Genomic DNA, 27,612 nt, shown 5'->3' with positions numbered 1-27,612 from the left:
GTGCCTTGCTCTGTTCTTCCACTTTTACCCCGTCCTCCTCTATGTGGAAATGTGCTCTGTCCTAAGGCCCAGATCATCTCTTGGCAATCTTTCCCTTCATTCCACCAGTCAGCATTCTCTAGTAAGAGAATTTACCCATGCTAAATTGTACTAATATTTGGACGTGTGCCCTTATGTTTTCATTAAGTTGTTGGTTTGTATCTTCATTATTAGATGGGACTTTGTAGATGGTGACAGGACTGTGATTTAGGCACTCAGGTTGTCCTGAGGTAGCTCGGGCTAAGCAGGTTGTAAGTTGCATGCAAGATACGCACTGAACCTATCTTGGAGCTCTCAGAAAGCATTCTATTTTCTCTATCTCATGATATCTCATATTTCTTTCCATATTTGTTTGCATAGTTGGAAAATTTTTTCTCCTCTAAAGTGCGGGAATAACTCAACACTCTGTTGGGTGATGAAGGTAGGAAGAAGGGGTGCAGTTATGATGTACTTTGAGGTTTATTATAGAGACTTGACCTAGATCCATAAGGACTCAGGGTCTTTTCTGAAAGGAAAAGGAAACTACATGACTTGGATAAGTTGAGCAAAGCTACCTAAGTACCAGTAAAGGTTGAAACCCACTTCCTCTTGAGTGCCTCCCCATCCCCATCCTACCCATGAGATTCAGATGTGTGATTAGGAACCAGAAGTAGGAGCAGAGGGCTAACAAACCAGCACATTGGTGCCAATGAAAATAAGAGAAAGATGTACTTTAAAACCCCATGTGATTAAGAGCACATCTAACAATTGTATGGAGTGGGCACTTAATAGCTACCGAATTCCACAGTGGTAGATATGGCTCCCAGAGGTGAAAAATGCTTGCAGACTAGGAGAAAAGTTTTCCTGTTCTGATAATTATTTGACATCAGTGACATAGCATGAGGCTGAAAGTCAGAGATGAGTTTTATTTACCTTTGTTAATAAATTGAATTGTGTTTTCTTTTGCTTTCTTGGGGTTTAGCAGTGACTCTGAACTGTTACATTTAGGCTGAAACATTTAGGTTTAGTAATAAACTTTTCAGTCTATTACTCTTCTGACTCTTAATTGATGTAACAATTAAAAAAATATATCAGCTTTACAGACTCACATGAACTATTTTCAAAAAGACTGGTTTGTGTTTTCCATAACAGGAATGGAGAACTATAGCTCAGATACAGGCATGATGTATCAGTTTCCTAACAGAGAATGAAGATTAGTTCAACACTTCATTAACAAATATCTTTTTCCTCTCATTATTGAGTAAAACTAGAAAGGTTTTAAAAGAAACACTATTACTCTCATTTTTCATAGTTGTTTGTTTTTCAAGTTTCATTTCACTGTATTTTTATCTTATTGGTGATAATGGACTCTTATTAGAGTTGATAATTGTAGTACTGTTTTTATCTTAGAAAAGAAATATTTAAACATTTATTCTTGTAATGAAAGCACATTTACCTGCTGATTCATATCATAACTCTTCACACAAAATTTTAAAGTTTATTTTTGTATGTGTATGATTTGTGCATGTGGGCGCACATGTGCAGTGACATGCATGTAAAGTTAAGAGGACAACTCCTGTGGACTCATCTCTCTCCTCCCATTGTTATATGGTTTCTGGGATTCAAATCAGGTTGCCAGGTATGCCCAACAAGTGCTTTATCATTGATCTCAAAGTCTACCTGATATTTAAATATTGATGGTTATTTTTCCAATTGACATACATCTGGGGAAAGAATTGTGTAATTAAGGAAGCAATTCTTTTGGATATATCAAATCAGCCTAATAGTTCCTACTTCACAGAACTCGAAAGAGGTCAAATGCAGATTCCCTGGCATATTGCTGGTGTGTCTGTAGCTTGTGAATACTAAACTCTTTCTTTCCCTTTGCCACTCTTACTTTATAGTCTTTCAGAAACAGAAACAAAAACAAGAGGGGGATCAAGTGCAACTTTATTGTTTTTCTCAACTGCTTCTGTCTACATTCTGTGTTAACATTTAGCATTATTTAGGTTGACATTTACTATACTTTTATTAAGTCTTTGTTGACCATACTATATACTAAACTGCCTTTATTAAACAGGACAGTTGGGGAGTATTACTGTATACAAAAGTTAAGGCATTGATTTGTATTATAGGTCCATGTTACTGCAAATTGTTCGCAGATGACGAGAACACCTTGTACAAGCCTGCTCAGAAATCATTTGATAAGTTAAGCTTAGGATAGTAGATGTGGCATGAGTGGATGGAAGAAAACCAAGTGATGTGTTACAGTGTCTGAGCACTGCACTGGGAATGTGTACCAGATTATGGATGCTCCTGACTCTATCACAAGAGCGTTCCATTTGTTCTCTTCCTCTGGCCATTTACAATGTCATCATTCCTATCAAAGCCTATATGACCATAATATAGATTTTATGTGTGCCTTAGTTTTAGTACTCTGTCGTGGAACACACTAGATATAGTCTTGGTAAAAAGGAGATCATTTAAACAAAATCTGAGTTTTTCACACTATTTGTTGTAATGTTTTGTATTCTGTTTAGTGAACACTTTAAAAATCTTGCCTAGTAAAAGAAACAGTTCTACAAACGTAAGCAAAAGAAGACTTCAGAGAGTCTAAGAAGATGATAATAGCTTGTGAGTTCTAGTGCATGAAATCCGTAAAGGTATTTATACCTTTATCGTAGAAAAGAATATTATTTTAAAGAAACCATGAATGATAAAAGTTTAATTTTCCTTTTTACATTTTCTATAACTGTCTGTGTCTCCTCCCTTCCTCCCTCTTCCCACTCCCATGAGGCAGATGCTCTTATTATCCCTCTAAGTCTGTTAATACTCAGGGAAACTGAGGCACTATTTGTCTAAGATCTCATCACTGGCAAGTGGCTCAGCTGGTGTTTGAACTTAGTAGTTTGTTCCTAAGGTCAGTCCTACCCACCATTCTCTTCCACATACAAATAGCACCTGCAAAGTTCTAATTAAAAATTTTGAGGGTAGAGAGAGCACATTGGTCAGGAATGTTTGCTGCCCTTCCAGAGAATTCTTCTTTCAGAAGACCTGGGTTCAATTCCCAGGTTTAGTTCCCAGTACTTAATAGAGTGGCTCACAACCATCACTAACTCCAGTTCCAGGGGAACAGACACACCTTTCTGGTAAATATTGGCCTTGCAGTTGCATGTACATATGCATGTGCACATACACACACACACACACACACACACACACACACACACACACACACAAACACACACACGCAAGTATGCAGAACAACATTTTTTTAAATTAACTTGAGTATTTCTTATTTACATTTCGAGTGTTATTCCCTTTCCCGGTTTCCGGGCAAACATCCCCCTAATCCCTCCCCCTCCCCTTCTTTATGGGTGTTCCCCTCCCCATCCTCCCCCATTGCCGCCCTCCCCCCAACAATCTAGTTCACTGGGGGTTCAGTCTTAGCAGGACCCAGGGCTTCCCCTTCCACTGGTGCTCTTACTAGGATATTCATTGCTTCCTATGAGGTCAGAGTCCAGGGTCAGTCCATGTATAGTCTTTAGGTAGTGGCTTAGTCCCTGGAAGCTCTGGTTGCTTGGCATTGTTGTTCATAAGGGGTCTCGAGCCCCTTCAAGCTCTTCCAGTTCTTTCTCTGATTCCTTCAACGGGGGTCCTATTCTCAGTTCAGTGGTTTGCTGCTGGCATTCGCATCTGTATTTGCTGTATTCTGGCTGTGTCTCTCAGGAGGGATCTACATCCGGCTCCTGTCGGTCTGCACTTCTTTGCTTCATCCATCTTGTCTAATTGGGTGGCTGTATATGTATGGGCCACATGTGGGGCAGGCTCTGAATGGGTGTTCCTTCTGTGTCTGTTTTAATCTTTGCCTCTCCCTTCCCTGCCAAGGGTATTCTTTTTCCTCATTTAAAGAAGGAGTGAAGCATTCACATTTTGATCATCCGTCTTGAGTTTCATTTGTTCTATGCATCTAGGGTAATTCAAGCATTTGGGCTAATAGCCACTTATCAATGAGTACATACCATGTGTGTTTTTCTGTGATTGGGTTAGCTCACTCAGGATGATATTTTCCAGTTCCAACCATTTGCCTATGAATTTCATAAAGTCATTGTTTTTCATAGCTGAGTAATATTCCATTGTGTAGATGTACCACATTTTCTGTATCCATTCCTCTGTTGAAGGGCATCTGGGTTCTTTCCAGCTTCTGGCTATTATAAATAAGGCTGCGATGAACATAGTGGAGCACGTGTCTTTTTTATATGTTGGGGCATCTTTTGGGTATATGCACAAGAGAGGTATAGCTGGATCCTCACGTAGTTCAATGTCCAATTTTCTGAGGAACCTCCAGACTGATTTCCAGAATGGTTGTACCAGTCTGGAATCCCACCAACAATGGAGGAGTGTTCCTCTTTCTCCACATCCTCGCCAGCATCTGCTGTCACCTGAGTTTTTGATCTTAGCCATTCTCACTGGTGTGAGGTGAAATCTCAGGGTTGTTTTGATTTGCATTTCCCTTATGACTAGAGATGTTGAACATTTCTTTAGGTGTTTCTCAGCCATTTGGCATTCCTCAGCTGTGAATTCTTTGTTTAGCTTTGAATCCCATTTTTTAATAGGGTTATTTGTCTCCCTGCTGTCTAACTTCTTGAGTTCTTTGTATATTTTGGATATAAGGCCTCTATCTGTTGTAGGATTGGTAAAGATCTTTTCCCAATCTGTTGGTTGCCATTTTGTCCTAACCACAGTGTCCTTTGCCTTACAGAAGCTTTGCAGTTTTATGAGATCCCATTTGTCGATTCTTGATCTTAGAGCATAAGCCATTGGTGTTTTGTTCAGGAAATTTTTTCCAGTGCCCATGTGACAGAACAACATTTAAAGTGTCAGGATTCTGTGTTCTTCATCCCTGTGAAATTGGCAATGTTTGAATATCTTACAAACATGAGTTCATAAGCCGTATTCTGTTTTACTGTTAATTAGTGGGAAGAATGTGTAGTTTTTGTGTCTGTTTGTGTTCCCTGTGTGGCCTTCTAAGAGCCATGATAGTGTCTTCTTTCTCCAGACTCCAGTGAACACTTCCCTAGGAACATACACATCTCTTTCTCTCAGTTCTTGTCTTAGTAAATATCATTTAAGTATTGAACTTTCCTGAGAAAGAAGGGGCATTGGATCTTCTAGAACTGGAGTTACAGACAGCTGTGAGGTATATTATAGATGCTGGGAATTGAACCCAGGTCTTCTGAAAGAGCAGCCAGTGCTCTTAACTGCTGAGCCATTAATCTAATCCTCTGCTGATATTGAAATGTCATTATCAACAAAAAGTAAGTGGAAGATAATAAAAGTAAGTGAAAAGTAACTTTATCTCAGGAAAAATAGAAACCAGAACGAACACTACCCAATTTGTTCTATGAGGCCACAATTACGCTTATACCTAAACCACACAAAGACCCAACCAAGAAAGAGAACTTAAGACCAGTTTCCCTTATGAATATCGATACAAAAATACTCAATAAAATTCTTGCAATCAAAATCCAAGATCACATCAAAACAACCATCCATTATGATCAAGTAGGCTTCATCTTAAGGATTCAGGGATGGTTCAATATATGGAAATCCATCAACGTAATCTATTATATAAACAAACTCAGAAAAAAAACCACATTATTATCTCATTCAATGCTGAGAAAGCATTTGACAAAATTCAACACCCCTTCATGTTAAAAGTCTTGAAAAGATCAAGGATTCAAGGTCCATACCTCAATATAGTAAAAGCAATTTACAGCAAACCAGTAGCCAATATCAAACTAAATGGAGAGAAACTTGAAGCAATCCCACTAAAGCCAGGGACTAGACATGGCTGCCCACTCTCTCTTTACCTATTCAATATAGTACTCAAAAGTCCTAGCCAGAGCAATCAGATAACAAAAGGAGATCAAAGGAATACAAATTGGAAAGAAAGAGGTCAAAATATCTCTATTTGTAGATCTGATAGTATACTTAAGTGACTCCAAAAGTTCCACCAGAGAACGACTACGCCAGATAAACAACTTCAGCAAAGTGGCTGGGTATAAAATTAACTCAAATAAATCAGTAGCCTTCCTTTACTCAAAGGATAAACAGGCTGAGAAAGAAATTAGGGACTTGACATCCTTCACAATAGTCACAAATAATTTAAAATACCTCAGTGTGACTCTAACCAAGCAAGTGAAAGATCTGTATGTCTCTGAAGAAAGAAATTGAAGATCTCAGAAGATGGAAAGACCTCCCATCCTCATGGATTGACAGGATTAATATTGTAAAAATCGCCATCTTGCCAAAAGCAATCTACAGATTCAGTGCAATCCCCATTAAAATTCCAACTCAATTATTTATAGAGTTAGAAAGAGCAATTTGCAAACTCATTTGGAAAAAGAAAAACCCAGGATAGCAAAAACTATTCTCAACAATAAAAGAACTTCTGGGGAAATCACTATCCCTGAACTCAAGCAGTATTACAGAGCAATAGGGATAAAAAGTGTATGGTATTGGTACAGAGACAGACAGATCAGTGAAACAGAATTGAAGACCCAGAAATAAACCCACACACCTATGGTCACTTGATCTTTGACAAAGGAGCTAAAACCATCCAATGGGAAAAACAGACAGCATTTCCAACAACTGGTGCTGGTTCAAGTGGAGGTTAGCATGTAGAAGAATGCAAATTGATCCATTCCTATTGCCTTGTATGTGGATCAGGGACCTCCACATAAAACCAGATAAACTGAAACTAATAGAAGAGAAAGTGAGAAAGTGCCTGGAACACATGGGCACAGGGGAAAATTTCCTGAACAGAACACTAATGGCTTATGCTCTAAGGTCAGCAATCTACAAATGGGACTTCATAAAATTGCAAAGCTTCTGTATACGGCCAAGGACACTTGCCAATAGAACAAAATGGCAACTAACAGATTGGGGAAAAAAATCTTTACCAGTCCTACATCTGATAGAGGGCTAATATCCAAAATATACAAAGAACTCAAGAAGATAGACTCTAGAGAATCAAATAACCCTATTAAAAATGGGATATAACTTCTAGCATTGACCTCTGTATTGGACATGCTCTGGATGTGTGTCTCAGGAGAGATCTATTTCCAGTCCCTTTCAAGCATGCATTTTTTTAGCTTTATAAATCTTATCTAGTTTTGGTGGCTGTCTATATATATGGACCACATGTGGGACAAGCTCTGAATGTCCTTTCCTTAACAAACCCCTGAACTGAGAACAGGAGCCCCCCCTTGGGGGGGATTAGAGGAAGGATTGAAAGAGTTGAAGGAGCTTGCAACCCCATAAAAACAACAATGCCAACCAACCAAAGCTTCCAGGGACTAAACCACTACCGAAAGACTATATATATGGACTGAGCCAGGGCTCCAACTGCATATGTAGCAGAGAATAGCCTCATTGAGGCATCAGCAGAAGGGGAAGCCCTTGGTTCTGCCAAGGTTGGACCCCAGTGCAGGGGAATATGGGGAGCAGTAAGGGGAATGTATGGGGGGAATACCCGTATAGGGGAGGGGGAGGGGAGGATATTGGGGTTATGGACAGGAAACCGGGAAGGGGAATAACATTTGAAATGTAAGTAAAGAAATATATTTAGGCTGCCGCCGCAGAGAGCTCGTGGGCAGCACCCCGCGAGCAAACTTGAGCCTCGGGACCACAGACCAACTTTTCTGCTGCAAGAGACCTGCCTGGTGAACTCGGGACACACAGAGGCAGAATTCCTCTAGGACCAGGCACTTCCTGTGTTTACCGGGAGTCCCACACCTGCGTTCCCAGCCGGCAGCAGCTCTCTGCTCCCAGACCCCGTGGGAGAGAGACCTCACCGCCTGGTCAGGTGGGTACTCCTGAGGCTGCAGAGTGGAAGAGATCACCAACACTGCCCACCCCTGCCTACATCCCTGGCCCAAGAGGAAACTGTATAAGGCCTCTGGGTTCCCGTGGGGGAGGGCCCAGGAGCGGCAGAACCCCTGTGCCTGAGACACTGCCGGAACCTGAAGGGACAGACCTGATAAACAGTTCTTTGTACCCAAATCCCGTGGGAGGGAGAGCTAAACCTTCAGAGAGGCAGACATGCCTGGGAAACCAGAAGAGACTGTACTCTGCACACATCTCAGACGCCAGAGGAAAACACCAAACGCCATCTGGAACCCTGGTGCAATGAAGCTCCCGGAAACGGCGGTGCAGATCTTCCTGGTTGCTGCCGCCGCAGAGCTCTAGGGCAGCACCCCGCGAGCGAACTTGAGCCTTGGGACCACAGGTTATACCAACTTTTCTGCTGCAGGTGACCTGCCTGGTGAATTCAAGACACAGGCCCACAGGAACAGCTGAAGACCTGTAGAGAGGAAAAACTACACGCCTGAAAGCAGAACACTCTGTCCCCATAACTGGCTGAAAGAAAACAGGAAAACAGGTCTACAGCACTCCTGACACACAGGCTTATAGGACAGTCTAGCCACTGTCAGAAATAGCAGAACAAAGTAACACTAGAGATAATCTGATGGCGAGAGGCAATGCAGGAACCCAAGCAACAGAAACCAAGACTACAAGGCATTATCGGAGCCCAATTCTCCCACCAAAGCAAACACGGAATGTCCAATCACACCAGAAAAGCAAGATCTAGTTTCAAAATCATATTTGATCAGGATGCTGGAGGACTTCAAGAAAGACGTGAAGAACTCCCTTAGAGAACAAGTAGAAGCCTACAGAGAGGAATCGCAAAAATCCCTGAAAGAATTCCAGGAAATCATAAATAAACAAGTAGAAGCCCATAGAGAGGAGTCACAAAAATCCCTGAAAGAATTCCAGGAAATCATAAATAAACAAGTAGAAGCCCATAGAGAGGAGTCACAAAAATCCCTGAAAGAATTCCAGGAAAACACAAACAGTTGAAGGAATTAAAAATGGAAATAGAAGCAATCAAGAAAGAACACATGGAAACAACCCTGGATATAGAAAACCAAAAGAAGAGACAAGGAGCTGTAGATACGAGCTTCACCAACAAAATACAAGAGATGGAAGAGAGAATCTCAGGAGCAGAAGATTCCATAGAAATCATTGACTCAACTGTCAAAGATAATGTAAAGCGGAAAAAGCTACTGGTCCAAAACATACAGGAAATCCAGGACTAAATGAGAAGATCAAACCTAAGGATAATAGGTATAGAAGAGAGTGAAGACTCCCAGCTCAAAGGACCAGTAAATATCTTCAACAAAATCATAGAAGAAAACTTCCCTAACCTAAAAAAAGAGATACCCATAGGCATACAAGAAGCCTACAGAGCTCCAAATAGATTGGACCAGAAAAGAAACACCTCCCGTCACATAATAGTCAAAACACCAAACGCACAAAATAAAGAAAGAATATTAAAAGCAGTAAGGGAAAAAGGTCAAGTAACATATAAAGGCAGACCTATCAGAATCACACCAGACTTTTTGCCAGAAATTATGAAGGCCAGAAGATCCTGGACTGATGTCATACAGACCCTAAGAGAACACAAATGCCAGCCCAGGTTACCGTATCCTGCAAAACTCTCAATTAACATAGATGGAGAAACCAAGATATTCCATGACAAAACCAAATTTACACAATATCTTTCTACAAATCCAGCACTACAAAGGATAATAAATGGTAAAGCCCAACATAAGGAGGCAAGCTATACCCTAGAAGAAGCAAGAAACTAATCGTCTTGGCAACAAAACAAAGAGAAGAAAAGCACACAAACATAACCTCACATCCAAATATGAATATAACAGGAAGCAATAATCACTATTCCTTAATATCTCTCAATATCAATGGCCTCAACTCCCCAATAAAAAGACATAGATTAGCAAACTGGATACGCAACGAGGACCCTGCAATCTGCTGCCTACAGGAAACACGCCACAGAGACAAAGACAGACACTAGCTCAGAGTGAAAGGCTGGAAAACAACTTTCCAAGCAAATGGTCAGAAGAAGCAAGCTGGAGTAGCCATTCTAATATCAAATAAAATCAATTTTCAACTAAAAGTCATCAAAAAAGATAAGGAAGGACACTTCATATTCATCAAAGGAAAAATCCACCAAGATGAACTCTCAATCCTAAATATCTATGCCCCAAATACCAGGGCACCTACATACATAAAAGAAACCTTACTAAAGCTCAAAACACACATTGCACCTCACACAATAATAGTGGGAGATTTCAACACCCCACTCTCATCAACGGACAGATCATGGAAACAGAAATTAAACAGAGACGTAGACAGACTAAGAGAAGTCATGAGCCAAATGGACTTAACAGATATTTATAGAACATTCTATCCTAAAGCAAAAGGATATACCTTCTTCTCAGCTCCTCATGGACCTTTCTCCAAAATTGACCATATAATTGGTCAAAAAACGGGCCTCAACAGGTACAGAAAGATAGAAATAATCCCATGCGTGCTATCAGACCACCACGGCCTAAAACTGGTCTTCAATAACAATAAGGGAAGAATGCCCACATATACGTGGAAATTGAACAATGCTCTACTCAATGATAACCTGGTCAAGGAAGAAATAAAGAAAGAAATTAAAGACTTTTTAGAATTTAATGAAAATGAAGGTACAACATACCCAAACTTATGGGACACAATGAAAGCTGTGCTAAGAGGAAAACTCATAGCGCTGAGTGCCTGCAGAAAGAAACAGGAAAGAGCATATGTCAGCAGCTTGACAGCACACCTAAATCTCTAAAACAAAAAGAAGCAAACACACCCAGGAGGAGTAGAAGGCAGGAAATAATCAAACTCAGAGCTGAAATCAACCAAGTAGAAACAAAAAGGACCATAGAAAGAATCAACAGAACCAAAAGTTGGTTCTTTGAGAAAAATCAACAAGATAGATAAATCCTTAGCCAGACTAACGAGAGGACACAGAGAGTGTATCCAAATTAACAAAATCAGAAATGAAAAGGGAGACATAACTACAGAACCAGAGGAAATTCAAAAAATCATCAGTTCTTACTACAAAAGCCTATATTCAACAAAACTTGAAAATCTGCAGGAAATGGACAATTTCCTAGACAGATACCAGGTACCGAAGTTAAATCAGGAACAGATAAACCAGTTAAACCACCCCATCACTCCTAAGGAAATAGAAGCAGTCATTAAAGGTCTCCCAACCAAAAAGAGCCCAGGTCCAGACGGGTTTAGTGCAGAATTCTATCAGACCTTCATAGAAGACCTCGTACCAATATTATCCAAACTATTCCACAAAATTGAAACAGATGGAGCACTACCGAATTCCTTCTATGAAGCCACAATTACTCTTATACCTAAACCACACAAAGACACAACAAAGAAAGAGAACTTCAGACCAATTTCCCTTATGAATATCGACGCAAAAATACTCAATAGAATTCTGGCAAACCGAAACCAAGAGCACATCAAAACAATCATCCACCATGATCAAGTAGGCTTCATGCCAGGCATGCAGGGATGGTTTAATATATGGAAAACCACCAACGTGATCCATCATATAAACAAACTGAAAGAACAAAACTACATGATCATTTCATTAGATGCTGAGAAAGCATTTGACAAAATTCAACACCCCTTCATGATAAAAGTCCTGGAAAGAATAGGAATTCAAGGCCCATACCTAAACATAATAAAAGCTATATACAGCAAACCAGTTGCTAACATTAAACTAAATGGAGAGAAACTTGAAGCAATCCCACTAAAATCAGGGACTAGACAAGGCTGCCCACTCTCTCCCTACTTATTCAATATAGTTCTTGAAGTTCTAGCCAGAGCAATCAGACAACAAAAGGAGGTCAAGGGGATACAGATCGGAAAAGAAGAAGTCAAAATATCACTATTTGCAGATGATATCATAGTATATTTAAGTGATCCCAAAAGTTCCACCAGAGAACTACTAAAGCTGATAAACAACTTCAGCAAAGTGGCTGGGTATAAAATTAACTCAAATAAATCAGTAGCCTTCCTCTACACAAAAGAGAAACAAGCCGAGAAAGAAATTAGGGAAAAGACACCCTTCATAATAGACCCAAATAATATAAAGTACCTCGGTGTGACTTTAACCAAGCAAGTAAAAGATTTGTACAATAAGAACTTCAAGACTCTGAAGAACGAAATTGAAGAAGTCCTCAGAAGATGGAAAGATCTCCCATGCTCATGGATTGGCAGGATTAATATAGTAAAAATGGCCATTTTACCAAAAGCGATCTACAGATTCAATGCAATCCCCATCAAAATACCAATCCAATTCTTCAAAGAGTTAGACAGAACAATTTGCAAATTCATCTGGCATAACAAAAAACCCAGGATAGCTAAAACTATCCTCAACAATAAAAGTACTTCAGGGGGAATCACTATCCCTGAACTCAAGCAGTATTACAGAGCAATAGTGATAAAAACTGCATGGTATTGGTACAGAGACAGACAGGTAGACCAATGGAATAGAATTGAAGACCCAGAAACGAACCCACACACCTATGGTCACTTGATTTTTGACAAAGGAGCCAAAACCATCCAATGGAAAAAAGATAGCATTTTCAGCAAATGGTACTGGTTCAACTGGAGCTCAACATGTAGAAGAATGCAGATCGATCCATGCTTATCACCCTGTACAAAGCTTAAGTCCAAGTGGATCAAGGACCTCCACATCAAACCAGATACACTCAAACTAATAGAAGAAAAACTAGGGAAGCATCTGGAACACATGGGCACTGGAAAAAATTTCCTGAACAAAACACCAATGGCTTATGCTCTAAGATCAAGAATCAACAAATGGGATCTCATGAAACTGCAAAGCTTCTGTAAGGCAAAGGACACTGTGGTTAGGACAAAACAGCAACCAACAGATTGGGAAAAGATCTTTACCAATCCTACAACAGATAGAGGCCTTATATCCAAAATATACAAAGAACTCAAGAAGTTCAACCACAGGGAGACAAATAACCCTATTAAAAAATGGGGCTCAGAGCTAAACAAACAATTCACAGCTGAGGAATGCAGAATGGCTGAGAAACACCTAAAGAAATGTTCAACATCTTTAGTCATAAGGGAAATGCAAATCAAAACAACCCTGAGATTTCACCTCACACCAGTGAGAATGGCTAAGATCAAAAACTCAGGTGACAGCAGATGCTGGCGAGGATGTGGAGAAAGAGGAACACTCCTCCATTGTTGGTGGGATTGCAGACTGGTACAACCATTCTGGAAATCAGTCTGGAGGTTCCTCAGTAAATTGGACATTGAACTGCCTGAGGATCCAGCTATACCTCTCTTGGGCATATACCCAAAAGATGCCCCAACATATAAAAAAGACACGTGCTCCACTATGTTCATCGCAGCCTTATTTATAATAGCCAGAAGCTGGAACGAACCCAGATGCCCTTCAACAGAGGAATGGATACAGAAAATGTGGTACATCTACACAATGGAATATTACTCAGCTATGAAAAACAATGACTTTATGAAATTCGTGGGGAAATGGTTGGAACTGGAAAATATCATCCTGAGTAAGCTAACCCAATCACAGAAAGACATACATGGTATGCACTCATTGATAAGTGGCTATTAGCCCAAATGCTTGAATTACCCTAGATGCATAGAACAAATGAAACTCAAGACGGATGATCAAAATGTGAATGCTCCACTCCTTCTTTAAAAGGGGAACAAGAATACTCTTGGCAGGGAGTAGAGAGGCAAAGATTAAAACAGACACAGAAGGAACACCCATTCAGAGCCTGCCCCACATGTGGCCCATACATATACAGCCACCCAATTAGACAAGATGGATGAAGCAAAGAAGTGCAGACCGACAGGAGCCGGATGTAGATCCCTCCTGAGAGACACAGCCAGAATACAGCAAATACAGATGCGAATGCCAGCAGCAAACCACTGAACTGAGAATAGGACCCCCGTTGAAGGAATCAGAGAAAGAACTGGAAGAGCTTTAAGGGGCTCGAGATCCCATATGTACAACAATGCCAAGCAACCAGAGCTTCCAGGGACTAAGCCACTACCTAAAGACTATACATGGACTGACCCTGGACTCAGACCTCATAGGTAGCAATGAATATCCTAGTAAGAGCACCAGTGGAAGGGGAAGCCCTGGGTCCTGCTAACACTGAACCCCCAGTGAACTAGACTGTTGCAGGGAGGGTGGCAATGGGGAGAGGGTTGGGAGGGGAACCCCCATCAGGAAGGGGAGGGGGGAGGGGGAAAGGGAATAACACCTGAAATGTATATAAGAAATACTCAAGTTAAGAAAAATAAATAAATAAAAAGAAATATATTTAATAAAAAAAATTTTTAAATGTTTTATAGCAATAAACAAAGAATTCTGAACTGAGGAATATCAAATGGCCACGAATTATCTAAAGAAATGTTCAACATCCTTAATCATCAGGATACAAATCAAAACAACTCATACCAGTCAGAATGACTAAGATAAAAAACAAAGGGGACAGCTGCCAAGGATGTGGAGAAAGAGGAACATTCCACCATCGGTGGGATTGCAAGCCGGTACAACCACTCTGGAAATCAGTCTGGAGGTTCCTCAGAAAATTGGACGTAGTACTACCTGAGGACCCAGCAATACTACTCCTGGGCATATACTCACAAGATCCTCCAACATATAACAAGGACGCAAGCTACACTATGTTCATAGCAGCCTCATTTACAATATCCAGAAGCTCGAAAGAACCCAGATGTCCCTCAGCTGAGGAATGGATACAGAAAATGTGTTACATTTGCACAATGGAGTACTACTCAGCTATTAAAAACAATGACTTTATGAAATTCATAGGCAAATGGATGGAACTAGAAAATATCATCCTGAGCGAGGTAACCCAATCACAAAAAAAAGCAAATATAGTATGCACTTACTGATAAGTGGATATTAGCCTAAAAGCTAAGGATTGCCCAAGATACAATCCACAAACCACAGAAAGCTCAAGAGGAAGGTTGACCAAAGTGCAGATGCTTTAGTCCTTCTTAGAAGGGGGAATAAAAATACTCATAGGAGGAGATTTGGAGACAAAGTTTGGAGCAGAGACTGAAGGAAAGGCTATCCAGAGACTGCCCCACCTGGGTTCCCAGCCCATATGCATACAGCCACCAAACCCAGGCAATATTGCTGATGCCAAGGATTGCATGCTGACAGGAGCCTGGTATATTTGTCTCCTGAGAGGCTCTGACATAGTCTGACAAATACAGAGGCAGATGCTGTCAGCCAACTATTGAACTGAGAACAGGGTCCACAATGGAGGAGTTAGAGAAAGGATTGAAGGAGCTGAAAGGGTTTGCAATCCCTTAAGAACAATACCAACCGGGGCTGGGGATTTAGCTCAGTGGTAGAGCGCTTACCTAGGAAGCGCAAGGCCCTGGGTTCGGTCCCCAGCTCCGAAAAAAAGAACCAAAAAAAAAAAAAAAGAACAATACCAACCAACTAGAACTCCCAGGGACTAAACCACCAACCAAAGAGTACACATGGACAGACCCATGACTCCAGCTGTATATGTAGCAGAAGATGGCCTTGATAGGCAGCAGTGGAAGCCTTGGTCTTGCCAAGGCTTGATGCCCCACCATAGGGGAATGTCATGGCATGGAAGCAGGAACGGATGGGTGGGTGGGTGGGGAATATCTTTATAAAAGAAGGGGGAGAAGGGATGTGATAGGGTGTTTATGGATAGGAAACTGGGAAAGGGGATAACATTTGAAGTGTAAATTTTAAAGATCCAATTCAAAACAAAACAAAAATAACCAGAATGGAAAGGTACTTTCCACACTGCCAGAGGAGAAGGGTAAATACAAACCCAGCTATAAACCCTCTTGCCTACAGTGATGTCCAGCCTGCAAGGTACACAGGTGCTCTAGTGGCGCAAATGTTGTGGTAGTAACCAAACACTAGATAATTGGAATTAAGGCCTGCTCAATGAAAAGGAACCCTGGTCTGATACTGCCTGGGAGGCCAAAGGTCTAAGACCAGGTAGGTCATGGACCTAGTGAGTGAAACCATATAATACTGGTTTGCTACAATGACTCCTAGCAACATTCTGCTATACAGAAAGATCAGCATCTCGCTCAACTATTATCAAAAAATGCTTTCTCCTGCGGTAGATGGGAACAAATACAGAGACCTGTATATATCTGGACAGTGTGCAGAGAATAAGAGACCTTGGAACATTCAGCCCTAAATGGGATGTCTCCATCAAATCCCTCCCCTCAGATCTCAGGGAACTTTGGAAGGGGAGACAGAAAGATTTTAAGACCCAATTTGGAAGAAAAACACCAAGGAAATAAGGCCTTCTAGACACAGCAGAAACTATGGCAGCACACACAGGTCTAAGCCAAATGGAGTCCCAGTGCTGAGAGGTGAAGTAGACACAAGCCCCCATCTCTACCTAAAAGCTATCTCCAGTTGACAACCATTCCGAAAGGAACAACTAATTTTTCTCCAACCCAGTATTACTGGGCATGCAAACCAAAGCTAAGGGCCCATGCCCAGGAGTAAATGGCCATCACAAAACACACTCAGTATTTTTGGAGTGGGTTTTTTTTTTCTCACAATGCTAAGGTTGAGAGGGAGGGAAAGAGGGAAGGAGGGAGGAGTGAATGGGTAGGTAGATGGAGGGACAGATGGGTGGACTGGTCAACCAACCCACCAACTGATCATTTGCTTTTGTATTATTATCTGTTTCTTGTGAGTTTTCTTTGGCTTTTTCCCCCTATTGGGGTGTGTGTGTGTGTGTGTGTGTGTGTGTGTGTGTGTGTGTGTGTTCTGGTTGTTCATATTTATTTATTATTATTGTTGATTTTAGAGAAAAATAAAGAAAATATGTGTGGATTTGGGTGGTGAGGAAGTGGGAAAGATCTGGTAAGGGGTTGGTGTGGAAACCATTATCCGTATATACTATTAGGTGGGGGACTCTATTTTCAGTTAAAAAAGAAAAAAGCAGGGCTTTGTTTTAAAAATCCTTCTCTTAAGAATAATATTCTTACTCTTTTTCAGAAAGAAGTAACAAAATACATACAAAACAATGACACTGTATGTATGTAAGCAATACAGTGTATGTTTTTTATAAAAGATAAGCTCTAGTTAAATCTATTATCCTGTTCCAGTAAGAATGTCTTAAGAGATAAGGAACAAAAGTACAAACATAAAACTGAGGAAAAGAGGTTCCCATTCTCTCTTGAATGTATTGCTTGTCAAGAATCCACGGTCTGGAACCAAAACTTTTTTTACTTATTACATTGCATTCTGCCTTTAAAAGAAAGCAAAAGTCCTGGCAGCCCCCTTCCAGGCCCTCCTAAGAGAGCAAGGGTTTTGAATCTGCTCACATATCTATCAGAAACAGTCTTTTAGATTCTGGCTAACATAAACCTCTTCATTGAAATATATGGAAATATATATATATACATATATATATATCCTTTTCAAAAAATCTACATAAATTCTTCTAATATATAGTATATAATTACACACTAAAGAAAAGAATTTCTGCTTATAAATCAAATTTTATACAATCTGCAAAATTAATATAGAAAAATTGGGAAGTAGAGGAAGCTATGAGGAGGCAAAACAGAGCCGCAAATGCCAGTCAAATAAAGACTGTGGGGTAGTGTAGTAGTAAACCACAGTAGCTCAGGAATAGAACCCAGTTGCATAGGAAATTAGCTTTAGAACTTTCTTTTAGGTTATTTCCCTTTTAAAAATTGCTTTTTTGGGACTAAAGATGGCTCATCCATTTAAGGCTAGGCTCACAACTAAAAATTGCAATATAAAAGGTTTCATGACTTAGTTTTTATTTCTGTTGAAATTTAGTTTGTTTCAGTTACTTGTAAGGTAATTATAGAAATTGAATGAACTACTTGATGAAGTATTTTGATCTTTGTGTGTTTGTGTGTTGTGTGTGTGTGTGTGTGTGTATGTTACATGTATATATACAAATGAAATGCCAAAGACTTACTGTAGCAAAAAGCTCAGTCTTTTATCTAAATAGATTTTTGTAGACATAGAGACCACTTACCCATGACCATCATTTGTACTGAAAGTAACTTGTGTTCTGTGTTTTATAAGAAGATTGCAATCATGTCTGAGTTAAGATTGCAGAAACAAACCTGACTGGCAGGTTTGTGTTTGTTTTTAAAGCCATTGAGGAATATGAGTTTCCTAAGATCATTCTTTAAAGAAATAACAAGATCCTATTTAATTTATTTTAGTGTTTTGTGCGTGCGTGTGTGTGTGTGTGTGTGTGTGTGCGCGCGCGCGCGCGCATGCACATATGAGCAGATACATACAGAGCCTAAAGACAACCTCAGATATCATTTCTTGGATCTATCCATTTTGGTTTTGTTGACGTTTCTCACTAGCCTGAAGCCTGCCAGCAGCCTGAAGTACCCCACTAACCAAGAATGCCTGTTTCCACTTCCCTAACATTGGGTTCTAGAGACCAAACTCAGGTTCCTCATGCTTACAGGGCAAGTACTTAGTAACTAAGCTATCTTTCCAGTCCCAGGACACCTTTTTATAATAGATGGAGAGAGTCAATATCGTGAATATGGTCCTGGCTGTGTGAGTATACTCAAAAATAGTATTTATTATTATTTATCACTATCTCCAAAATAATTTTAGATACCTTTTGTTGTTTATTACCTACGTTTTCCATTTCCATTATTCTTACAGGATATTCTTCTCAAACGATGATGTAAAATGAAATGTTTTCCTTGTATCTATCCCACTAAATATTATGCCCAATTTTCTTTGCAATACTATTTTGTTCACTTAAGAAACCGAGTTAAGGGGTTGGGGATTTAGCTCAGTGGTAGAGTGCTTACCTAGCAAGCTCAAGGCCCTGGGTTCAGTCCCCAGCTCTGAAAAAAAGAAAAAAGAAAAAAAAAAAAAAGAAACCAAGTTAAAGAGCAGTCAGATAGGGCCTTGTCTCTGTACTCCTTTTCTCCCAGCCAGTTGCCAGGAAATGTATTTTATGTAATCATCTTAGCTCCAAGAGGAAGGTAATGCTCAAATTTTAGTAGTAGTAGTAGTAGTAGTAGTAGTAGTAGTAGTAGTAGTAGTAGTAGTAGTAGTAATTGTTGTTGTTATTGTTGATGTTTTTCTTTTTACAATAAGGTTTTTCTGTGTAACAGTCCTGGCAGTCCTGGAACTCACTTTTGAAATCCCAGAGCTCTACCTACCTCTGCCTCCTGAGTGCTGGGATTAAAGGTGTGCACCACCATATCTGATTTCAGATTCTTTTTTTTTTTTTTTTTTTTTTTTTTGGTTCTTTTTTTCGGAGCTGGGGACCTGATTTCAGATTCTTAACCTGAAGTTTAAAAGGAATCTGTGACTGGCCTAATTTTACTATGCTTGTCATGTGCCCTTTCAACAACCATGTGGATACATTGCTGTTCATATGACTTATTGGAAATTCTGGTCATCTAATGCCTTTTCATCAAAGTGGAATGAATAACTAATGTTTAGTGTCATTTCTGAGCAAGTGGGTGATTTTGATATTTGTCATAACAATTCTAAACAATGATTTCTTTGTCTAATATGAACTCTTAGAAGAATTCAGTAGGAAGGCAGCATTACCAAAATGCCTTTCCCTGTAAGGCAACATTAAAAGAAGCTGTGTTTGTGGTTAGAAAAGCTGTGTGTTTTAACCCATCTGCTGTTTAAAAGAGGGAATGTTCCTAAGTGCAAGAGCTAGATCTGTTCTGTTTGGTGTACACCTCAACCTGGTTGCTACTGAGATGTGTTTCTGATTGGAAGAGTAAAGGATACATGTTAAGGAATTGCTTGCTTCTTGATCTGTTTGAAAATGAGTAAATTTGGTGTATACGTTTTTGATATGTGCAGCTAGCTAAATTGTGATCTTTTTGGTTTTTAAAAACAATGCATTTGTGGCACAGAAAATGACTCTTGGCCTTTTATTAAACACAAAATTTATTGATAGGAATTTTGGAATCATTCCAAGATAGAACTTTGGGAGTCAACTTTTGCCTGTGCTAAACTGTTTACTGTATTCTTGACACAGTGGTTACAACAGTGAATAGACGTGTGTGTACTCCTCGCCTCCGTGAACTTCCCTGAATTATAGTGAGGAACATTTGAGATTCATTGTAAATAATTAGAACTATATTGTTTCAAGATGTTTAATAAGAAGGTATTATATTAGTCTGTAATAGGAATACATTGAGACTGACTTACGATATTTATTTGTTTGAATTATAACATTACAGAATGGGGTCTGGAAGATAACTTTATAGCCATGTAATCCAGCTATTCATAAAGTACTTAATTAATATTATTCATTGACATTTTAGTGTTGTTATGGGTTTGTTTGTTTGTTTGTTTGTTTTGACTGTACTGAGAGGTAGGACCTGTGCCTAGCATAAGCGTAGGATGTACTCCATCACTAACCTGTAGTGTCAGCCTTGAGTTGACATGTTTTACTTAGAAAAACGCATTTTCATGCAATTTAATACAAACATTAGGTATCATTGCTGGGTCTGGACTGTGTAAAATTAGTCACCTATTCAGGGTAATACATGGAGCCTAATAATCCCAACATAAATAAAATGTCTTAAATGGCCTTGTTTATCCAAAGTGAACATGGTCACTGCAAATGGAGTGTTCTGAATTGTGTTATTTTTTAAAAAATAAAAATAAAAACTCCACCAAACTCTAGAAGGCCAGAGAGGGATTTTCTGTGTGGCTATGGATGTAGGTACTTCGTAGATTATTAAAGACTGCATGGTGAAGCATGAACTTATGCTTCCCCATTTAAAGACTCTCTAGTGCTATTACAGAGGATTAAAAGTTAATTGAGCTCTTAAGTCTCTACTTCAGAAGCTGCATTTCCCTAACCAAGGCAACATAGCAGCTGAGTAAGGCTTCTCAACAGGGAAATACAGTGGTGATACTCCTGGGAACTACCTCTGCTGGCCAGAATTTTACCCAGTAGGTCCTAACTGGGAAACTATCTTTCCTTGATACTTAATTACGCTGCCTTCAATTGGCTACTTCAGTTAGACTGTCACATAAGAAGTGGAAGTGTTATTATCCCTGTTTTAAAGTTACTCCAAAGTGTACTAGGTCTAGATATTTTTTTAAAAGTTCTAATAAATGTATATATTCATCCTTCTTCCTGTCCCTCTATCAGTTATTAAGCTGATGTCATGCATATTTTTATAAGGTCTAGAGATGGATGGAAAGCCAGATGAAAGCTCCTACCATCTTCATTTCCTGGAATGGATCTCAGATTGTGGGTAGAGATAAGGCACAAAAACATCAGAATATACATGATACAGATAAGGAAATATCATGAGGACTGTGAGGAGTAGTGAAGTCAGGAAAATAGACACAGTACAGGAGGGTGTGATCAACTCTAGTTATAGAAAGAAGTTATGCCTTACATGGTTGTGAGTCTGGATTTTGAAGAGTAAGTAAGAAAGCAGACAGGACTGGCAGCGCATCAAGAACTCCAAGGCTGGGGCACATAGCATGGTGTCTAAGGTAGTAGTACAGTTATTGAAGCACGATGTGTCATCTGCTTTTAAAATTATTGAATAATGGAATAGCATATTTAAGAAAAATTTTCTCTACATGGGATCTTGGATTTCCTCAAGATTTTCTCAAGTATTAGAACTGCAGAATGTAAATGGTTTTGTAGAACATTATAACTTTCCTTTGGACATGTCATTATTGACTTGAGCTCACTGCCTAAATCATAGCTTTGAAAAAAATAATAAACCTATTTCAGAAGGAAACTTCACAGTTTAGATTAGATGGCATTTGGAAAAGATTGCTGTATCCTATTATAAATAATATACTTCTCATGTTTAGGATTAGCAACAAGGTTTGAGAACCGCTAAGTTACAGGGTTCCTCTCACATGCATACTCTGTGGGGGAAGTAGTTGGAGCCCACTCTCTCTCAAGAGAGCCACTTCTGTAACTCAACAATTCTGATTGCTGTTTTGTTATTTTGAGCTGAAATCTCTTCCTGTGACTTAAATCACTGTAATTCGCTTAAAAAAGAACTGGGGAAATAACTATTTGTCTCAATCATTGCTATGAATAATTGATTTCATCCTGCTTTGTGTGCTCTCAGATCAGCTATAAGCAGCAATTTACAGTGTTGTTACTATGTTGTCTAAGGGTTGATGCTTTGTTTTGTCTTATAGGGCAGGGTAGCAGTCTGGAGTACTAGTCTATGTGCAAACAATCAGTTGGAATGTTTCTGTGGATATTTGCTTATGATTTTCTTCCCTTTCATATTTGAATAGCAGTAGGGATTAAAAGGGTAGGTAGTTGATGTGAAGTGGAAACCGGAAAGTAAAGGCAGACAAAGTGTAGTCTAAGACTAGATTAAGAAAACTAAATTTTGATGGATTTTTTTTTTTTTTTGGTTCTTTTTTTTTGGAGCTGGGGACCGAACCCAGGCCCTTGCGCTTCCTAGGTAAGCGCTCTACCACTGAGCTAAATCCCCAGCCCCAATTTTGATGGAATTAAAAGAGAAATTTTATCAAGGGAGAGTAATGAAGATATAGATATGAGCAAAATATAATGTACTGTGTATAGTAGACAATGTGATATGTGTATATATAGTTAAATATAAAGAAACCTATTTTATTGTTTTTTTCTTAAATAAATGTTATTTAAATCACTGAGACTTAATTAGAAAGGTAAAGGACTGGTAAAAGATTCATTCCCTCACACATATTTGTACATGGATACATGTCCCTATGTATGAGTAGCTGATGTGAAGCTTATATACTACATTTAACCCCCACATACTTATAGATAGGACACAGAGTGCAGTGGGAATCCATCATTGATAAACAAGCCCTAACAGATTGACTTCTTTCATTTCTGTTCCACTCCCCGACGTGGCATGAACTCTCCTGTGATCACCTGACATGCTAGTCCCAGCAACTGAGTGGCAGTGTAATGCATCAGGTCCTCATGCCAGTACTCATGTTCACGCTATTAACTCACCTTCCTTTTTTTTTTTTTTTAAGTATACTGAGTGTAGAAAACACCCTGAGAGGTGTCTTATTTTAGATTCAAATGATAACTAAGTGCATGATGCTATATAAAGTTTCATCAGACCGAGTAGGAAACTAGTTTAGTAGAATCTCTTTGTATAAAATTATTCTTCAGTTACTATTCTATGTATTAAAATGAAATTCCAGTTTAAGATCTAAACAAAGAGTCTTATGGAAGTAAAATATTTTCTACATGCAAGATATTTCCATCATGAGGAGTGAAATTGGCATGATTAATAAAGTGATTTAAAAGATACTGGTATGTCTGTGTAAAATACAAATATTTACTCCATTTTGCATACTTTAAAAGTTTATATTGGTTTAGTACAGTAACATTCCAAATAGTTTTATTTTTCCAGCCTAAAATGGGACAGAATTTTGAAGTAGTTTTTTAAAATTACTTTTTAGAATACCCAAAAAGAAGTACAATCTGTCCCACCCACCCTTGGAACAGAAAAAAAATGAGGTACCTCGCTGGGTAAATCGCATTGCTTCTCCTGACATTTTTTTGTGCTCAGTGCTAATGAAAGAGACTGGGTGGTGAGTGAACAAGGAAGAGCGGCCATTGTTCAGCGCTCTCCAGCACAAGGAAGGAGGGGGTGGATTGAGTTTGACTGGCACTGGCTCTGGCTTTTCTGCATTCCAAACTGTCTGAGGCACAGAGTGAGAGCAAAAAGGGAGAGAGAGACCAGGGGAGCAAGCACAGGCGAGTACTGTACACAAGTGTTTGGAGTTTCTGACCGATGCTGGAAAGATCATGTTAGCAACACCCAGAAACTTCAAAGAATGCAGACCCCAGGTAAGAACTGCTGGGAATTAAACGTTTGTCTATAGTTAAGAGAATCTGTTTTTGTTATATAAATGTAGTAGTTGCTATCATGAGTGGGTTTTTTTTAAATCAAGCTTTTTTCACTTCTGTATGTTTACAGAAATTTGTGTAGAGAGTGTCAATATTCTAGCACAAAATCCAACCCAAAAACATCAACTCTGGAATTAAAAGAATAGTGAACATAGCAGAGTACTAACACAACACCATTTACTGCTCTTATTAATAATATAATATGAAATTTATTTGAATCTGTCTCAAATTCTTCACAAAATATAAAAATACCTGGAAATCGATAGAACTCGTTTCTGAGAGACAGAATATACTTAGCATTCAGTCTGAATCTCAGTAGAATATAATCGTCATTCAGAAAGTTCAACAGGTTAGATCCATAGACAGCAGTAAGAGCATTCATATGGAAAGTGTGCTTGTTCTGATTACAGAAGGTTGCCTTTAATATTCTCTACCAGCAGTTGACAATTTAGAGATTTTAACTGCTTGACTCAATGAAAGTTAAGTCTGGGGCTTTAAAGACTACCTATATAGCCCATTCTCCTCATTTTCAGTGAGAACACTGAAACCTAAGGACTTTGGTACTTGGTCAAGTGAAAACCTAGATTTCTTAATTCTCAGGTAATGCTTTTTGGTTTATTTGTTTGGTTTTGGTATGATGCCGTTTATGTTTAGATCTTACATTTTTATCTATACTACACTTGGTAATCTCATAAATGATGAGTTATTGCCTAAATAGAGCAGATGGATTATGAACCCACATTAAAATCTTATGGGGAAAATATTAAGGATTATTATTAAATTAATACTAGTACATGTTCTTGAATATGTATTAACCAGTTATAAATTAAATATTTACTAATAGATGGCTTATAGTATGGAAGAGGTTAGCTTGTATTGCTATTTTTAATAAGTTATACATTGTATAAGTAGCATTTTGTATCTGTATAAAAGTTAAAACTCTTAAAATTGAATATAATTTCTTTTAAAGACTTTAAGTCTTAGAAATGTTCTGTAAAAATGAATTTCCTATATAGAAATAGCCATTTTATGTGCATTATCTTACTATAAGCAAAAATAAAATCTTCTCTATGTTCACTGCTTTACTATATTAATTCAAAGAAGGATAAGATAGAGTTTTTGAAGTATTCAGCCATTTGGAACAGTTGTTTTTCAGTGTCCAAGTCTGTTTCTCTCCATTCATGAGAGTTCTCTGTTTTTAACCTTACAAATTATCTCAAAGGAATATTTAAATGGAGGACCTTGAAAGTCAAGGCATCTGTCTTTATATATTGTCATATCTCTTTAACAAGTTGCTGCCCCTTCCATTTTTCTGGAGACCATTGTGATGAAAGCCACGCTATTCTAGTGAGCTAAATAATGATAGTCACTGCCAGAACCATCTGCCATGGCTCTTTAGAACTCCTGGGAACAAGTTAGTCTGATTTAGCTCTAAGCACAGTGAACTCTTTTGTGTTGATTCCTAACCTGCTCACTCCAGTATGGTGCTGGATCTGTGTGAGTTCAGTGCTGATTTCCAAGTGTGTGGGAGATGGGCAGTAGGTTGTAAGGGATAGCTTCAGGATTGCTGTGGGCTATCTCAGAAACCACTGCAAAGTTAATACTCCACCCCGTAGGAAACAAGAGCTTGTTCACTGTCTTACTGCAGAACCCATTACTTAAGCTTGTAAGAGGTCTGACGACTGGAAATAATGACCGATAATGCATTCAACGTTCAGTAATACATTCAAACATAGTATTTACGTTTAACTGTGTAAGGCTTGGGGTTTTGTCTTCAATTTCATCCTTAGAATATATGAAAGAACTGCTGTAGTATATAGGAATATTACGGTTCATGTGTACATCACAGGATAAAAAGAGTAGGGGAGATTAAGATGAATCTTTGACCTGAATGTTGTTTCCTTATGCCTGGAATGATGACAAGCATATTCTCTGGTAGTATTTTACTCACGTAAGTGGGAATAAACCGTTATGAGCCAGCCTAACCCCAAACTAATAAACTTAACCATTATGAACTATACTACTGTGCCAATAAGGGAAGAAAGTGCCCTTTTCTCTTCCGCTTGTGAATTCAGACAGTAAAGGGTTAGGCTTTGTAGAATAGCAAAAAGCAACTAGGTATGAGCGCACAGTGGAAGTGGAGTGCAACTGGACAGTGGGGCTGAGCAGAAGGGAATCATGTCTCTGGTGTAGGAGGCAGTTGAATAAGTATGTCCTAGAAGGACCATTTCCACTATTCAAGACACCCCCTTATTATTAGTTTTATAAATTTTTTAACCACATATATCTCCATAAATGCAGGTTATGTAGTAAGTTCCCAAAGAAGGAAAGCCATTCTGTAGTCATTTTTTATTTTAGTTGATCAAAACTCCGAGTCACTCAAAAGATTTCTTTTTAAAAGCAAATTGACTTATTTGTTTTATGTATATGAATACACCATAGCTGTCTTCAGATACCCCAGAAGAGGGCATCAGCTCCCATTACAGATGGTTGTGAGCCACCATGTGGTTGCTGGGAATTGAACTCGGACGTCTGGAAGAACAGTCAGTGCTCTTAGCTACTAAGCCATCTCTCCACCCAAGATTTCTTCTTTGTACTGGTTCCTTAAATATAATTTTATTTTATGTTCTAGTAAAATCTCTAAAGATTGTCTCTTCAAATAGAATGAAGGCAAAAGATCAGGGACACAGACATGAAGCTGAGCATATGTAACACCCTGATCTGTGAAGTTAATTATTTACTCATGAGAGGTATATGATTGTCCACACACAGCTCCAGGAGTCCCTCCTCAGAAGCTGCCTGTTTGCCATCTGAACAGGGGTGCTGCTTACTACAGCTTTGTCTGTTTTCTGTCCTTTGATGCCCTCTGCTCACTGTTCATGATTGTTCTCGTTTGCATTGCTCTGGGTTCCATTTTGGTGAAAAGTAACTCCCGTGGATAAATGTTGATACCATTTTACACTTGAGAGATACAGGGGGAAGAGTTGTGTCTCTGTGCCCTGTTGTGGTCACAACTCTACACTCAGTATGAATTCTCCTGAGATTTTCAAGTGCTAGGGGTGTGCTAAGATTCCCGTTTTCCTGTGACCATGGTCAGCTTGTGTTCAGAAGCCTTCAGAACCACCACTCATATTCTATACGTACTTGACAGAAACTTAACTGAATCAAAAATCAGTTCACTTGAAGCACTTTGTCTTCTCTGATGCATTCTTTCCCCAACCAAGACTCTGGTATTGAGTTGAATCAGAAACTCTGAATTTAAAGGTAAGGAGATCTGCCAGTGCCTTGACTCTGGATAGCACAGTTTTTATTCATCGGTCCATAGTGTTTATAAGTAATGGGTTACTGTAGAATGCTGGAGAAATTGGATGTTGCAGCCTTTTTCTTTGAAGAACAACAACTCCCTGTTTCTGCTTGCTCTTTTTCTTGCCTGATCTTAATAAATAAGGCATTCGAGCTGCCAGGAACAGACATTGTCATTCAGTTTAGAGGTCTTTGCTGAACAGGGGACAACATGTCGAACAATTGGCTGTGACATCTTAAGGGCAGTTTGAAAAGGCTGTGCAGTCCGCTATCCCTGCTTACTACTTCAGCTATCTGAAGACTTGAAGTACTGCTACTTTTCTTTTCCCTAAAATACTTCAAATGAGTTTGTATA

At 39.1% G+C, this 27,612-nt stretch overlaps 1 protein-coding gene across 8 annotated transcripts in view; it reads left to right on the top strand.

The window, feature by feature from the left end:
• Rasal2 (RAS protein activator like 2) overlaps window positions 1-27,612 on the top strand; it is a 293,935-nt gene that overhangs the window by 148,161 nt on the left and 118,162 nt on the right. For 4 of the 8 annotated variants that reach the window (XM_087580930.1, XM_087580929.1, XM_087580927.1 and 1 more), the window contains exon 1: window positions 23,794-23,894. In XM_087580930.1, coding sequence (XP_087437056.1) covers window positions 23,882-23,894 — 13 coding nt within the window. In that variant the 5' untranslated portion in view covers window positions 23,794-23,881. 8 annotated transcript variants of the gene reach the window in all.

The sequence above is a fragment of the Rattus norvegicus genome, chromosome 13 (genome assembly GCF_021556685.1).
Source record: "Rattus norvegicus strain SHRSP/BbbUtx chromosome 13, alternate assembly SHRSP_T2T, whole genome shotgun sequence".
In the NCBI taxonomy this organism is placed as follows: Eukaryota; Metazoa; Chordata; class Mammalia; order Rodentia; family Muridae; genus Rattus; species Rattus norvegicus.
Note: the sequence above shows the minus strand (reverse complement) of the source record. Positions and strands in the feature narration are given on the sequence as shown.